The 14865-nt window shown below is 46.1% G+C and overlaps 1 protein-coding gene across 1 annotated transcript in view; it reads right to left on the bottom strand.

The window, feature by feature from the left end:
- BPTF (bromodomain PHD finger transcription factor) overlaps nucleotides 1–14865 on the bottom strand; it is a 109017-nt gene that overhangs the window by 68816 nt on the left and 25336 nt on the right. Inside the window, exons 3-8 of the mRNA XM_082272102.1 lie at nucleotides 11580–11797; nucleotides 11253–11423; nucleotides 8414–8581; nucleotides 5132–5257; nucleotides 2567–2751; nucleotides 81–436 (exon numbers count right to left, since the gene is read on the bottom strand). Of these exons, the coding sequence (XP_082128228.1) occupies nucleotides 81–436; nucleotides 2567–2751; nucleotides 5132–5257; nucleotides 8414–8581; nucleotides 11253–11423; nucleotides 11580–11797 (1224 nt within the window). The remainder of the gene's footprint in view (nucleotides 1–80; nucleotides 437–2566; nucleotides 2752–5131; nucleotides 5258–8413; nucleotides 8582–11252; nucleotides 11424–11579; nucleotides 11798–14865) is intronic.

Consider the following 14865-nt stretch of genomic DNA (forward strand, 5'->3'; position numbering starts at 1 on the left):
TGCAGAGAGAACAGCCAATCATGTTACATCCCACGCTTCCAATCGCAGGTATCTTGGACTCACAGCGCTGCATACGTTACCTGTGAGAGGCCCAATTGGGATGCAAGAAAGGTGCCGGGATATTGTTCTCCAGCTGAACGATGGTCAGCCTCAGCGTGGAAACGGTCAGTACCTTGGACCCGTGCACAGAGCCGTTCCACTTAAACTCTCCGTTGGGCGACATGCAGAACTTGTGGGCCAAATGCCTGCGCTTGTCGTGGTCCTCCCGGTGTTGGTGCTTGTTCAGTGCGTAGGAGTTGGTGGTGTACTGATTGTGATAAACACGGTACTTGCCCTCTTGTCCCAGTTTGAAATAGGTGCTGAGAATGCCCCTCATCACCACCTCCTTTCTGGTGCTCATCCGGGAGATCTCCCCTTGGGAATTCACCACCAGGACCTGTAAGAGCAAATTCATGGAAAGTTAATAAAGTAACTAAAATCTGACTTGGATTCCTCCCTCGCTGCAGCATGTGGCCATGGAATAGGGCGCTGGATGGCATACATGTCCCAGAAGACTAAGATCAGATGTCACTTAAATCTAAAACTACTACTGGAAAGAAAATACATTCACAATCTACTTCCAGAATTCTACATTCATCTTCCCAGTGTGGGCTCCTGGTCTGATGGATATTGTACCGATGGATGTGAATTTTACAGCAAGAGATTGCTAACAATACTGGAGAGAAAAACGGAACAGCCACCCAGAAATGGATCCAAGACTGCAGGAAGAAATACAAATTGTGTGCAATGTTATACCTCCATATAGTGACCCTGGGCTGCGCCCATGCAGGGGGTACTAAAATCCCCCCCCATATGGTACTTTTCCTCCCCTGCCCTTCTGTTCAGCCACTAAGAGCAAAAGATGAGCCCTGTGTAAAGGATGGGGTTAATTCATTTATTAAAACCGGAGAGCGTAAAATCTGGTGCAGCTGTGCATGGGAGCCAATCAGCTGCTTTGAAACCTGGAAGTGGATTGGTTACTATGCAGAGCTGCAACAAATTTTGCACTCTCCAGTTTTAGCAAATCTCCCCTCATGTGTCCGTGGAATCGAAGTTTATGTTATTTATATGGATTTCCCAACCTGGTAGCATAACAGAGCGAGTCACATGTGGTACGCTATTCCTCCAACTAATACCTATAATGGGGCACTATTCCTTCCACCAGTACCAATGATGGGAGACTATCCCTTCCACCAGTACCAATGATGGGACACTATTCCTTCCACCAGTACCAATGATGGGACACTATTCCTTCCACCAGTACCAATGATGGGACACTATCCCTTCCACCAGTACCAATGATGGGACACTATCCCTTCCACCAGTACCAATGATGGGACACTATTCCTTCCACCAGTACCAATGATGGGAGGCTATTCCTTCTACCAGTACCAATGATGGGGCACTATTCCTTCCACCAGTGCCAATGATGGGGCACTATTTCTTCCACCAATACCAATGATGGGACCCTATTCCTTCCACCAGTACCAATGATGGGGAATTATTACTCCCACTGACACCAAAGATGCATTGTTTACTCCCACTGATGCAAAAAGACCTTCTGTTCCCAATGGCCACAGTCTGCCCCCCCCCCCCCCCCCCATAGTCTGAAGGACAGTAAACTGGCCCATTGTTTAGAAGGTTTGGAGACCCCTGACAATTCGTACACTACCTTACGCCCCGTGCAGGGCTGCGTTTACCTGCACAGCATTCCCCTGCAGGAAGTCTCATTGATGTCTATTGGGAAACAGCCACTGTATGCAACACCCATACATCCTCATGCAGGTAACCCCGGCTTTGCATGGGAGTACAGTGTTGTATACACTGTGAATGAAGCCTATTTCCTATTTCTGGTGCTGAACAGAGAGGCAGAGGAGCAAAGACAATATAGGTATAAGCTGGGCTGAGAGTATAGAGGGATATATAGAGAAACAAAGGAAATTCCTAACATGAGTGCAAAGTATAAACAGAAACCTATTCTGACCCTTCATAAAACACACTCTCTTCATTACCTGGGGAGAAACAAGGACAAGGCCTCTAACCCTCCTGCTCACAGTTTATTAATACAAAACCTCAGGTGCATGTTAACCCCACAAAACTGGGGCGCCTTCCAACCCCCTACAAATAAAAAGTTTGCATCTATTCTACAATGAACATCATATCCTTACAAGAAGAATTATTAAACTCACAGAAACAGAAGAATATAAGAGACATGATTTAGCCTAAGACGGCTCCCCTGATTCGCTGAGCGGAAGATGGAAAGGCAGAAGGTAGAAGTAGTGAAAGTCACAGAACAGTCCTCAAACCTCAATCCTGGAAGGAATCCTCCACCGCCCCAGGCAATACCTAGGGGATATTACTTAGAAAAATCCAGACACCAGAAAACAGGGGATTAAAACTTATAAAGATAGATTGAGTAGGCCCGGTCACTCAGCTGACACCAGAAAAGAACCGGAGGAGAGGGGGGGGGGGAGAAGTCAGTCCACTAAGTGCAGCTGGATCAACATGGCCGACACAAAACACAAACCTCTCTGCCATCCTTATAAATCTTATTAGCTTCATGGGCTGCAGCAATGCACTGGTGATTCTTCAACAGACTTAACTTGCTGTCTGGATTCCGTAGTCTGGTCACCATCCTAGAGGGCGTCTTCCCGATTCCCGGGGTCTCGGCTGCCTCTGAAGGACCCTTGTCTGGTTTCACCTCCGCAGGAGCTGGAACAGAAAAAAACAAAACATTGTACAAAATGGTTGCCAAATAACAAAACACTTCCAGCCTTTACACCCCATTCATACTGGTGTGATTTGTCAGGTGACTTTGGACAGATAAAGATTCTTATGTGCTCCTTAAAAAGTGTTACTAAACTCACAACAGTAAAATCAGTCTGTATATGCAGCAAAGCATGCTTGTTATACTCACTGTGGAACCTAAGGGGTTAATCCTCTACATTGTGGAAAAAGGCTGTTTGATCCTGTCTTCTCTGATCCTCCCCTTCTTCCACAGTCCCCAAACCATCTCCTGATAGTACATAGTAAAGAGCCTTGGAGGAACTCTGCACATGCTCAGTTTGATGTCTATTTCTACAGAGTTTCTTTTTTTTCTTGGGAGGGTGCATGTGATCAGCACAGGGCCAATCAGCGCTGTCCAGACAGAGGGTCAGGAGTCATTCAGCCTGATAGGACAGAGGAGAATGAAAACTCCTCCTACAAGCTTTAACCAGACACTAACAGAAATCACAAGACTGCTATATACGGCTGAGAAAAGATATTTAGCAATTTATATTTACTAAAAGAATTGCATTTCAAAGTTCTGGGTACTGTGGGAGACCAGATATAGTGACTGCAGGCTCCTGGGGAGATCAGATATAGTGAATGCAGAGTCATGGGGAGATCAGATATAGTGAATGCAGAGTCTTGGGGGAGGCTCCTGGGCGAGCGACGTAGGACTACCGACGGCTGACCGCCACAGTAAATGTACTTGTGGCAGTTGGCAAGCGGTTAAATTAATCAAAAATACAGTCTAGAAATTATTAATGTGGTAAATGACTATTCTAGCTGGAAACGGCTGATTTTTAAAGGAATATCTACATTGGTGTACAGATGCCCATTTCCAGCAACCATCACTCCTGTGTTCTAATGGTACAATGTGTTAGCTAATCGTGTTAAAAGGCTAATTGAGGATTACAAAACCCTTGTGCAATTATGTTAGCATGGCTGAAAACTGTTGTGCTGATTAGAGAAGCTATAAAACTGGCCTTCCTTTGAGCTAGTTGAGTATCTGGAGCATCAGCATTTGTGGGTTCGATTATACTCTCAAAATGGCTAGAAAAAGAGAACTTTCTTCCGAAACTGGACAGTCTATTCTTGTTCTAAGAAATGAAAGCTATTCCATGTGAGAAATTGCCAAGACACTGAAGATTTCCTACAACGGTGTGTACTACTCCCATCAGAGAACAGCACAAACGGGGCTCCAACCAGAATAGAAAGAGAAGTGGGAGGCTCCGGTGCACAACTAAGCAAGAGGACAAGTACATTAGAGTCTCTAGTTTGAGAAATGGACGCCTCACAGGTCCTCAACTGGCAGCTTCATTAAATGGTACCTGCAAAACGCCAGTCTCAACGTCCACAGTGAGGATGGAACTCCGAGATGCTGGCCTTCTAGGCAAAGTGGCAAAGAAAAAGCCAAATCTGAGACTGGCCAATAATGATGATGATGATGATGATGAGCAAAATACATTGGACAGAGGAAGATTGAAAAAAAGTGTTATGGACAGACGAATCCAAGTTTAAGGTGTTTGAATCCCACAGAAGAACATTTGTGAGACGCAGAACAAGTGAGCAGACCTGACGCCATCTGTGAAGCATGGTGGAGGTAATGTGATGGTCTGGGGCTGCTTTGGTGCTGGTAAAGTGGGAGATTTGTACAAGGTAAAAGGGATTTTCAATAAGGAAGGCTATTGCTGCATTTTGCTATGCCATGTCATACCCTGTGGACAGTTCTGGATTGGAGATAATTTCCTCCTACAACAGGACAATGACCCAAAACACACCTCCAAACTATGCAAGAACTCTTTAGGGAAGAAGCAGTCAGCTGGTATTCTGTCTGTAATGGAGTGTCCAGTCACCGGATCTCAACCCTATTGAGCTGTTGTGGGAGCAGCTTGACCGTACGGTACATAAGAGGTGCCCATCAAGCCAATCCAACTTGTGGGAGGAGCTTCAGGAAGCATGGGGTGAAATTTCTTCAGATTACCTCAACAAATTGAAGCTAGAATGCCAAAGGTCTGCAAGGCTGTAATTGCTGCAAATGGTTCTTTGATGAAAGCAAAGTTTGAAGAACAAAATTATTTCAAATAAAAATCATTATTTCTAACCTCATCAATGTCTTGACTGCATTTTCTATTCATTTTGCAATTTGATGAATAAAAGTGTGAGTTTTCATAGAACACATGAAATTGTCTGGGTGACCCCAAACTTGTGAACAGTAGTCTAAGAATTCTGATCATATATCAGTCAGAAATCCATGGGTGCAGAATTAGTAACAAATAGGGGAGCTCAGCATGCCGCAGAGACTTGCCCTGCCCTGTATGCTCACCTGCATCCTCCGGCTTTGAGACCGGCGGTTGAGTCTCCTTCTGTTGGTCAGACGCCGTGGTCTTGTCATCACTGCTTGAATGGGACACAGGAGGTACACTGGTGCCAGAGGAGGCTTCCACAGCTTCTGTTTAATAGAAAAAATGTTCAGCTTATGGATGGACAATTAAAAAATTTCTCTGCAACCTGACCAGCAGTAGCTCCCTGTAGTTATCGATATATACAGTATGCATTCGTATAGGCGCATAACCAGAAATGCCCAGCAGGTGGCGGAATTGTACAGCCACACAACCGGTCTGGCCTCCTTTCTAGGAACGGTTAAGGGTGATCTGAGGGCACACAAGGGGGAAGGCAGCCATGCAGCAGGTAAGCAAAAGTGCCTCAAAAGTCATACAAATGTCATGTGACATAATAATAGGTCACCCAACCAAAAACAAGCAGATAAAACATACAAAGCCAAAAGATGATTGGATCCACCAGATTCTACCTATTACTTTACTACTACATTTGGAAGCAGCGAGCCTTTAAAAGGTTTTCCGATGTTGCTGAGCTGAAGTGTGTAAGGACTGAATAGGTGGATCAGGACAGGGATATTATGGAGTGGATAGATGGATCAGGACAGGGATATTATGGAGTGGATAGATGGATCAGGACAGGGATGTGATGGAGTGGATAGATGGATCAGGACAGGGATGTTATGGAGTGGATTGGTGGATCAGTACAGGGATGTTATGGAGTGGATAGATGGATCAGGACAGGGATGTGATGGAGTGGATAGATGGATCAGGACAGGGATGTGATGGAGTGGATAGATGGATCAGGACAGGGATGTGATGGAGTGGATTGGTGGATCAGGACAGGGATATTATGGAGTGGATAGATGGATCAGGACAGGGATGTGATGGAGTGGATAGATGGATCAGGACAGGGATGTGATGGAGTGGATTGGTGGATCAGGACAGGGATGTGATGGAGTGGATAGATAAATCAGGATAGGGATGTGATGGAGTGGATAGATGGATCAGGACAGGGATATTATGGAGTGGATAGATGGATCAGGACAGGGATATTATGGAGTGGATAGATGGATCAGGACAGGGATATTATGGAGTGGATAGATGGATCAGGACAGGGATGTGATGGAGTGGATAGATGGATCAGGACAGGGATGTTATGGAGTGGATTGGTGGATCAGGACAGGGATGTGATGGAGTGGATAGATGGATCAGGACAGGGATGTGATGGAGTGGATAGATGGATCAGGACAGGGATGTGATGGAGTGGATAGATGGATCAGGACAGGGATGTGATGGAGTGGATAGATGGATCAGGACAGGGATGTGATGGAGTGGATAGATGGATCAGGACAGGGATATTATGGAGTGGATAGATGGATCAGGACAGGGATATTATGGAGTGGATAGATGGATCAGGACAGGGATATTATGGAGTGGATAGGTGGATCAGGACAGGGATATTATGGAGTGGATAGATGGATCAGGACAGGGATGTGATGGAGTGGATAGGTGGATCAGGACAGGGATATTATGGAGTGGATAGATGGATCAGGACAGGGATGTGATGGAGTGGATAGGTGGATCAGGACAGGGATATTATGGAGTGGATAGATGGATCAGGACAGGGATATTATGGAGTGGATAGATGGATCAGGACAAGGATGTGATGGAGTGGATAGATGGATCAGGACAGGGATGTGATGGAGTGGATAGATGGATCAGGACAGGGATATTATGGAGTGGATAGATGGATCAGGACAGGGATGTGATGGAGTGGATAGATGGATCAGGACAGGGATATTATGGCGTGGATAGGTGGATCAGGACAGGGATGTGATGGAGTGGATAGATGGATCAGGACAGGGATATTATGGAGTGGATAGATGGATCAGGACAGGGATGTGATGGAGTGGATAGATGGATCAGGACAGGGATATTATGGAGTGGATAGATGGATCAGGACAGGGATATTATGGAGTGGATAGATGGATCAGGACAGGGATGTGATGGAGTGGATAGATGGATCAGGACAGGGATATTATGGAGTGGATAGGTGGATCAGGACAGGGATGTGATGGAGTGGATAGGTGGATCAGGACAGGGATATTATGGAGTGGATAGATGGATCAGGACAAGGATGTGATGGAGTGGATAGATGGATCAGGACAGGGATGTGATGGAGTGGATAGATGGATCAGGACAGGGATATTATGGACTGGATAGGTGGATCAGGACAGGGATATTATGGAGTGGATAGATGGATCAGGACAGGGATATTATGGAGTGGATAGATGGATCAGGACAGGGATGTGATGGAGTGGATAGATGGATCAGGACAGGGATATTATGGAGTGGATAGGTGGATCAGGACAGGGATGTGATGGAGTGGATAGATGGATCAGGACAGGGATATTATGGAGTGGATAGGTGGATCAGGACAGGGATATTATGGAGTGGATAGGTGGATCAGGACAGGGATATTATGGAGTGGATAGATGGATCAGGACAAGGATGTGATGGAGTGGATAGATGGATCAGGACAGGGATGTGATGGAGTGGATAGATGGATCAGGACAGGGATATTATGGAGTGGATAGATGGATCAGGACAGGGATGTGATGGAGTGGATAGATGGATCAGGACAGGGATGTGATGGAGTGGATAGATGGATCAGGACAGGGATGTTATGGAGTGGATTGGTGGATCAGGACAGGGATGTGATGGAGTGGATAGATGGATCAGGACAGGGATGTGATGGAGTGGATAGATGGATCAGGACAGGGATGTGATGGAGTGGATAGATGGATCAGGACAGGGATATTATGGAGTGGATAGATGGATCAGGACAGGGATATTATGGAGTGGATAGATGGATCAGGACAGGGATATTATGGAGTGGATAGGTGGATCAGGACAGGGATATTATGGAGTGGATAGATGGATCAGGACAGGGATGTGATGGAGTGGATAGGTGGATCAGGACAGGGATATTATGGAGTGGATAGATGGATCAGGACAAGGATGTGATGGAGTGGATAGATGGATCAGGACAAGGATGTGATGGAGTGGATAGATGGATCAGGACAGGGATGTGATGGAGTGGATAGATGGATCAGGACAGGGATATTATGGAGTGGATAGATGGATCAGGACAGGGATGTGATGGAGTGGATAGATGGATCAGGACAGGGATATTATGGAGTGGATAGATGGATCAGGACAGGGATATTATGGCGTGGATAGGTGGATCAGGACAGGGATGTTACCTGAAGTAGAAGCGGAGGACGAAGAGGCGGACGCTGGGTCAGTGCTGCTTTCGGACGCTTTGCTGCTCTCTGCGGGCTTATCTTCCGAGTCCTTAACGGGGGTCTCTGGGGGTTTGCTGTCATTGGTGGATGAGGGGGGCTCCATGCTGCTTTTATCATCAGCTGTCTCTGTATTAAAAAAAAAACAACAGTAAGCATTAGGGGAAATTTCAAAGCGATGGGGCATTCTTCTGCCAATAATTCAGACAAGCCAACTACACAAAACGTCCACCAACCGGACTTCTACTTCAGGACTGCACACCTTATACACTGGATGATGCAACTCAGAGCAACTTCAATCATGCAAACACATATCAGGTTATTTACTAAAAACAGGGATGTTATGGAGTGGATAGGTGGATCAGGACAGGGATGTGATGGACTGGATAGAGGGATCAGGACAGGGATATTATGGAGTGGATAGGTGGATCAGACAGGGTCACGACCTCCAAAGCCGACACCTGGCCCTTGATGGTACTCCAGCCCAATTTTTGTTCAATCCCCCTTGAAGAAAGGTCAAGATCCGAGCCACCAAGAAGGAGCAAACATGACCCAAGAGACTCACACCACAAAATGTATGTCTTCCACGTACAATGGTAGATATTCCTAGAAGTAGATTTCCTAGCTTATAACAGTGTAGCACTCAGACAAACCCATATCCGTCAGCACCTAACATTCAACAGCCAAGCCTTCAAAGCCAGCGACTGTAAAGCAGGATGGAAGATCGGTCCTTGGGACAGCAGATACTCCCTGAGATACGTCCACCCCAAAAACCCTCCAGGAGAAGGGAGGGGACGGACGGACAGCTACTCACCAAACCAGGAACCGGATTGGCACCTTTCCAGACACAACCCCTCTCAATTGAAATGGGGGGGCTGTCAGCCAGGAGGAATGCTGAGACTTTGGCTGAGACCCGGTCGTATACGACCTCGCAGGCCAGCCTCCGTCCAGTGGGACTATGTCACAGCGGACCTAGTGTGATGCTGAGGTCTGCGCACGCTTGCTGGCCAGACTGGGGTGACCACTGGATCTAGATTATCCAGTTGCCCAGCAAAGAACTAGGTCCATACTCCTAACTAGGCAGAACAAACTGAGTACCTATAGCAGAGAGAGGGAGTATACCCCCTGGGACTGCCCATAGGCGTAGCCAGACTTTTTCTGCCTAGTGTCCTACTCCTGTAGGGGGGCAGTATAACCCAATGGTTAGGAAGATCAGGAGCTATGTCCATCAATGAACGAGAGAAATTGGGATTTAAATCAAGCCTCTTAACCGCTTGCCGACCGCCGCAAGTACATATACTGCGGCGGTCAGCCCCGGCCAGGCAAAGTGACGTCACTAGCCTGTGAGCCAATAGCGGGCAGGCGGGCGCGCGCCCCCGGAGGCGCGCTCCCGCCCCGGCTCCTTCCCCAACAAGTCCGCGCGTGTGACCGGCGGACCCGATGTCCACCGGTCACTCGCGATCGTCCGCAGTGAAGGGAGAAAGGCAGGCGGCTAATGTAAACAAAGCCGCCTGTCATTCTTCCCTGTGTAACAGCAGTGATCTAACGGTCCTGCTATGTAGGACCGTAGATCTCTGCTGTTACATGTAAAGCCACATTCCTGCACAGTTAGAAGCACACTCCTAGGGACACACTTAACCCCTCCTTCCCCAATAAAGTTAACCCTGCCAGTGTCATTTTTACAGTAACAGTGCATATGTTTAGCACCGATTACTGTAGTAATGTCACTGGTACCCCCAAAAGTGTCAAAAATGTCAGTCAAGGGTCCGATCTGTCCGCCGCAATGTCGCAGTCCCGTAAAAAAAAAAAAAAAAAAAAACCCAGATCGCCGCCATTACTCGTTATAAAAAAAAAAGACAAAAATCTTTCCCTTAGTTAGTAGCTGCGATAACTTTTGCGCAAACCAATCAAAATACGCTTTTTGCTTTTTTTTTTTTTTTTTTTACCAAACATATGTAGCAGAAAACAATTTGCCAAAAATGTTAAAAAAATTTTGGATTTTTACATTTTTTTGGGGGGGAATTTCATATAAAAAAAATTGAAAAATATTATTTTTGCAAAATTGTCGCTCTTTTTTGTTTATAGCGCATGATCAAAAAATCGCACAGGTGATCAAATACCACCAAAAGAAAGCTCTGTTTGTGGGAAAAAAAGGACGTCAAGTTCGTTTAGGTACAGCGTCGCACGACCGCACAATTGTCCGTTAAAGTCACGCAGTGCCGAATCGCAAAATAGGGCCTGGTCAGGAAGGGGGTAAAATCTTGCGGGGCTTAAGTGGTTAACTAGTGATTTAAATCATGAATTAAAAATTAGACTTGATTTAAATCAAATCCACCCTGTTAGTAGCCGCCCCCCCCCCCCCCCCAAGTACCTTTTCACAGAGGTCTTTGTCCACATTGCTCCTGACTTTACAGGGCTAGACATTGCTCCAAACATTGCTATATTAAATGGGAGCTTTAGACCCCGTTCACACTGGGGCGACCTGGTCGCCTGACAGGTCGCCTGCCATAGAGAAGCTGTGGACCCGTTCTAATAGGAGCGACACAAGTCGCTCCGACTTAGAAAAAGGGTCCGGAGATTCTTTGGGGCGACCTGGAGCGACCTGCATCGACTTCAATGTTAGGTCACGGTGCGAGCTGCGCACCGCGACTTGTGAGGTCGCCCCGGGAAGTAGCGTCGCCCCAGTGTGAACGGAGTCTTACTGTTTTGCACTGCCGGATGCTTTATGCAGTAAAGTATTACCAACAAAATAAACACCAACCAAAATGGTTTTCATGTATAAATCGGGAAGGAATCTCACCTCCTTTCTGCTCTTTGTCCAGCTCCTCCCCCTCTGGTTTGGAGATGGAATTCGGCTCTTTGCTACTCTCCCCCTCCGTTGCAGCAACCTCCGATGACTTTTCCCCCTCCTCCAGGACCTTGTTCTTCTCCGCTTCCTCCTGCTTGGCTTTCTGACGTTCCGTTATCTCGTCTATAAAAGACAAAGCGTTACAGAAGACCTTGGGTGGGAAATGACCGATGGTCTGAATGTTTATTTAAATGCAACCGCTCTCTATCTATGGGGCCTTTTGAAGCCCTCAGAACCACCAAAAGGTTTGTGAGACCCGACAATCCTGGGAGCACCTACCATTGACCACTGACAGATAAGACCGGTTGTTCCCCTTGGCCTTGTTGGTCAGTTCCTCAGTGATAGCCATGTGTCGATGGATCTCCTCTTGGAGGTCGGTCAGGGTTTTGCACAGGTCGGCCTCATAATACGTCTTGTCCAGGCAGTCTAGTAGCTCTTCAAGCTGTAGCTTTGTACTGAAGTACCAGATCTTCTTCTCCTTCTCAGACTCCTCTTCTCTGTATAGGAAAATAAGAGCAGAACGTCACCTACTGGCCGCCATGGCCGGACTCCCTTTAGACTTTTTAAATTAGAGACACTTTTCACATGGTCACATCCTACAACAGGTTAGAAAGGGCCATCTGAGGGGATAGGGTAAAGCAGTGTTCTCCAAACGGTGGCCCGTGGGGGATATGTGACCCTTTACCATTTCTTTATTTGACCTACAGGGTACTATTCCTTCTGCTGACACCAGCAATGAGGCATCATTCCTCCCACTGACACCAACAATGGGGAACTACTTCCCTCATTCAAACCCACCACTATAGAGGAGGTTGGTAAACTACTTGCTAACATCCACTTAATTCAGGGCTCAACAAACCCCGGGCGCCAGGTTGCATTTGCGACTAGAATTAGCAACCTAGCACCTGGGGTGCCCTGCAGGAGGTGTCCGGTCCCTTTTGCGCCCCCACCTCCTCCCCGAGTGCATGGACTTCCGCGCCGTCCGAAAATTGAGGCCCCGGCTTTTCGGCCTTCTTCTGTGAGATGAGAGGCTTCAAATGGGGAACTGGCGCCCTCTTGTGGTGGCCGGGAGTAATGACTGTTTCCACTGCCTGTTCTCAATGCATTCCCATCTCCTTCCCAAGAGGAAATGAGAGGGAAGTTTTTGCAGGCTTCATCTCCCTGTCCAGTTACCTTTGCTTAAAGGTAAGTGGGCAGGGAGTGTGGTTATTATTAATTTATTTTTTTAATTTAAAAAAAAAAAAATTTTTTTAAATTATTAAAAAAAATAAAAAAAAAATATTTTTTTCTTAAATTATGAAAAATGTTCTATATATATATATATATATATATATATATATATATATATATATATATATATATATATATATATATATATATATATATATATATATAATCTTTTTTTTCCTCGCCATGCCACACCCGAAGGCCCCTTTCACACAGGCTGTTTGATCAGGTCCGCCTGTCAGTTTCTCAGGCAGACCTGATCAGACCCTTCATTCTCCTCTATGGAGCGGCAATCTGCCACCATCTGATCCTGTCCGCCAAAAACAGACAGATGGTGGTTCTATTTTCTATCCATCCCGACCATGGATCGGATCAGATGGCATCAGATGGAAAGAGACAGACAGTGTTTCCATCCAATTGCGCCATAGAGGAGAGTGGGGTTATAGTCGTATTTATGTGTAAATTTAGTATCCGTTTTATTAAATAAAGCTTGGTTGTTAGTTTAAAAAAAAAAAAAAAAACTGGCTCCTAACTTTTTTAGCTGGCTCCTAGATTTCAGGCAAATTTGTCAAGCCCTGCTTTACCATTTCTTTATTTGACCTACAGGGTACTATTCCTTCAGCTGACACCAGCAATGAGGCATCATTCCTCCCACTGACACCAACAATGGGGAACTACTTCCCTCATTCAACCCCACCACTATACATGAGGTTGGTAAACTACTTGCTAACGTCCACTTTACCATCTGTCCTCTGGATCTTGTTCCCTCGCAAATGCTATGTTGTTCCTCTGGCTCTATTCTACGCTCTCTAACCCACATCTTCAATCTCTCCCTCTCTTCTGGCATCTTCCCCAACTCTCTAAAACATGCACTAGTCAGACCCATACTTAAAAAGCCCTCACTGGACCCAACCAATCTTAACCTACTCCCTTTATCTCCAAACTCCTCGAACGTCTAGTCTACAACCGAATGAGTGACCACCTTGCTGAGAATAGCCTCCTTGATCCCCTTCAGTCTGGATTTCGTCCTCAACACTCCACAGAAATTGCTCTCCTAAAACAAAAATGATCTACTAACGGCCAAATCCAATGGACACTTCTGTACTCCTGCTGCCTTTGATACGATTGACCACCCGCTCCAGCTCAAAAAACTCCATGCCTTTGGTCTCTGTGACTGTACTCTTCACTGGTTCTCTTCCTACTTATCCAACCGCACCTTTAGCATTACTTACAATTCTACTTCCTCCTCTCCTCTTCCTTTCTCTGTTGGGCTCCCTCAAGGTTCTGTTCTTGGACCCCTCCTATTTTCAATCTACACCTCCTCTCTGGGTCAGCTGATAGCATCCCATGGCTTCCAATACCATCTCTACGCTGACGATAACCAAATCTATCTCTCTACCCCTCAGCTCTCTCCTTCACATATCACTAATTTACTATCAGATATATCACTAATTTACTATCAGATATATCGGTCTGGATGTCACACCACTTCCTCAAACTCAATCCATCCAAAACCAAGCTTAAAATTTTTCCTCCACGTGCCCCTTCCCCGGATCTCTCTGTCAATATCAATGGCACAACTATCAGCCTGCATGCCAAGGTCCTAGGTATAATCCTGGACTCTGAACTCTCCTTCAAGCCCCACATCCAATCACTGTCCAAATCTTGCAGCCTCAACCTCCGCAACATCTCCAAAATACGCTCCTTTCTAACCAATGACGCAACAAAGCTCCTAGTTCACTCCCTGGTCATCTCACACCTCGATTACTGCAATTCCCTTCTCATTGGCTTACCTCTACGCAGGCTCCTCCCCCCTTCAATCCATCATGAATGCTGCTGCCAGACTCATCCAACTCACCAATCACTCAGTGTCCGCTGCTCCTCTCTGTCAATCCCTCCACTGGCTTCCGCTCACCCAACTAATTAAATTCAAAATACTAACTTACAAAGCCATCCACATCTCTTCCCCCAACTACATCACTAAATGACAATATTGCTGCGCTAACACATAAAATAATTTAAACGTAATATAAAAGATATGGAAAGCAGCCACACAAATCTGGAATACTACACAGATCCAAGTAGAAATATTGTAAATAATGTGGCGCTACTCCTAAAAACGCCCAAGAATGACTGGACCAAAAAGTCTGTTTAGTGTCCTTTTCAAACAGAAAAAGTGCAAAGCTGTAGATCCGGAGAACCACCACCAGACACCCTGATCACACCGCCTCTTACCAAATGGAGATGATCCCCATAATAGAGATCCGATATAGCCAAATGATATGGAAGCCCAGGGCGATCCTCCTCCCGATATAACAGGATTCGCAGATTCCACCAT

This window comes from Pelophylax lessonae (assembly GCF_965119305.1).
Source record: "Pelophylax lessonae genome assembly, chromosome: 11".
NCBI classification, from domain to species: domain Eukaryota; kingdom Metazoa; phylum Chordata; class Amphibia; order Anura; family Ranidae; genus Pelophylax; species Pelophylax lessonae.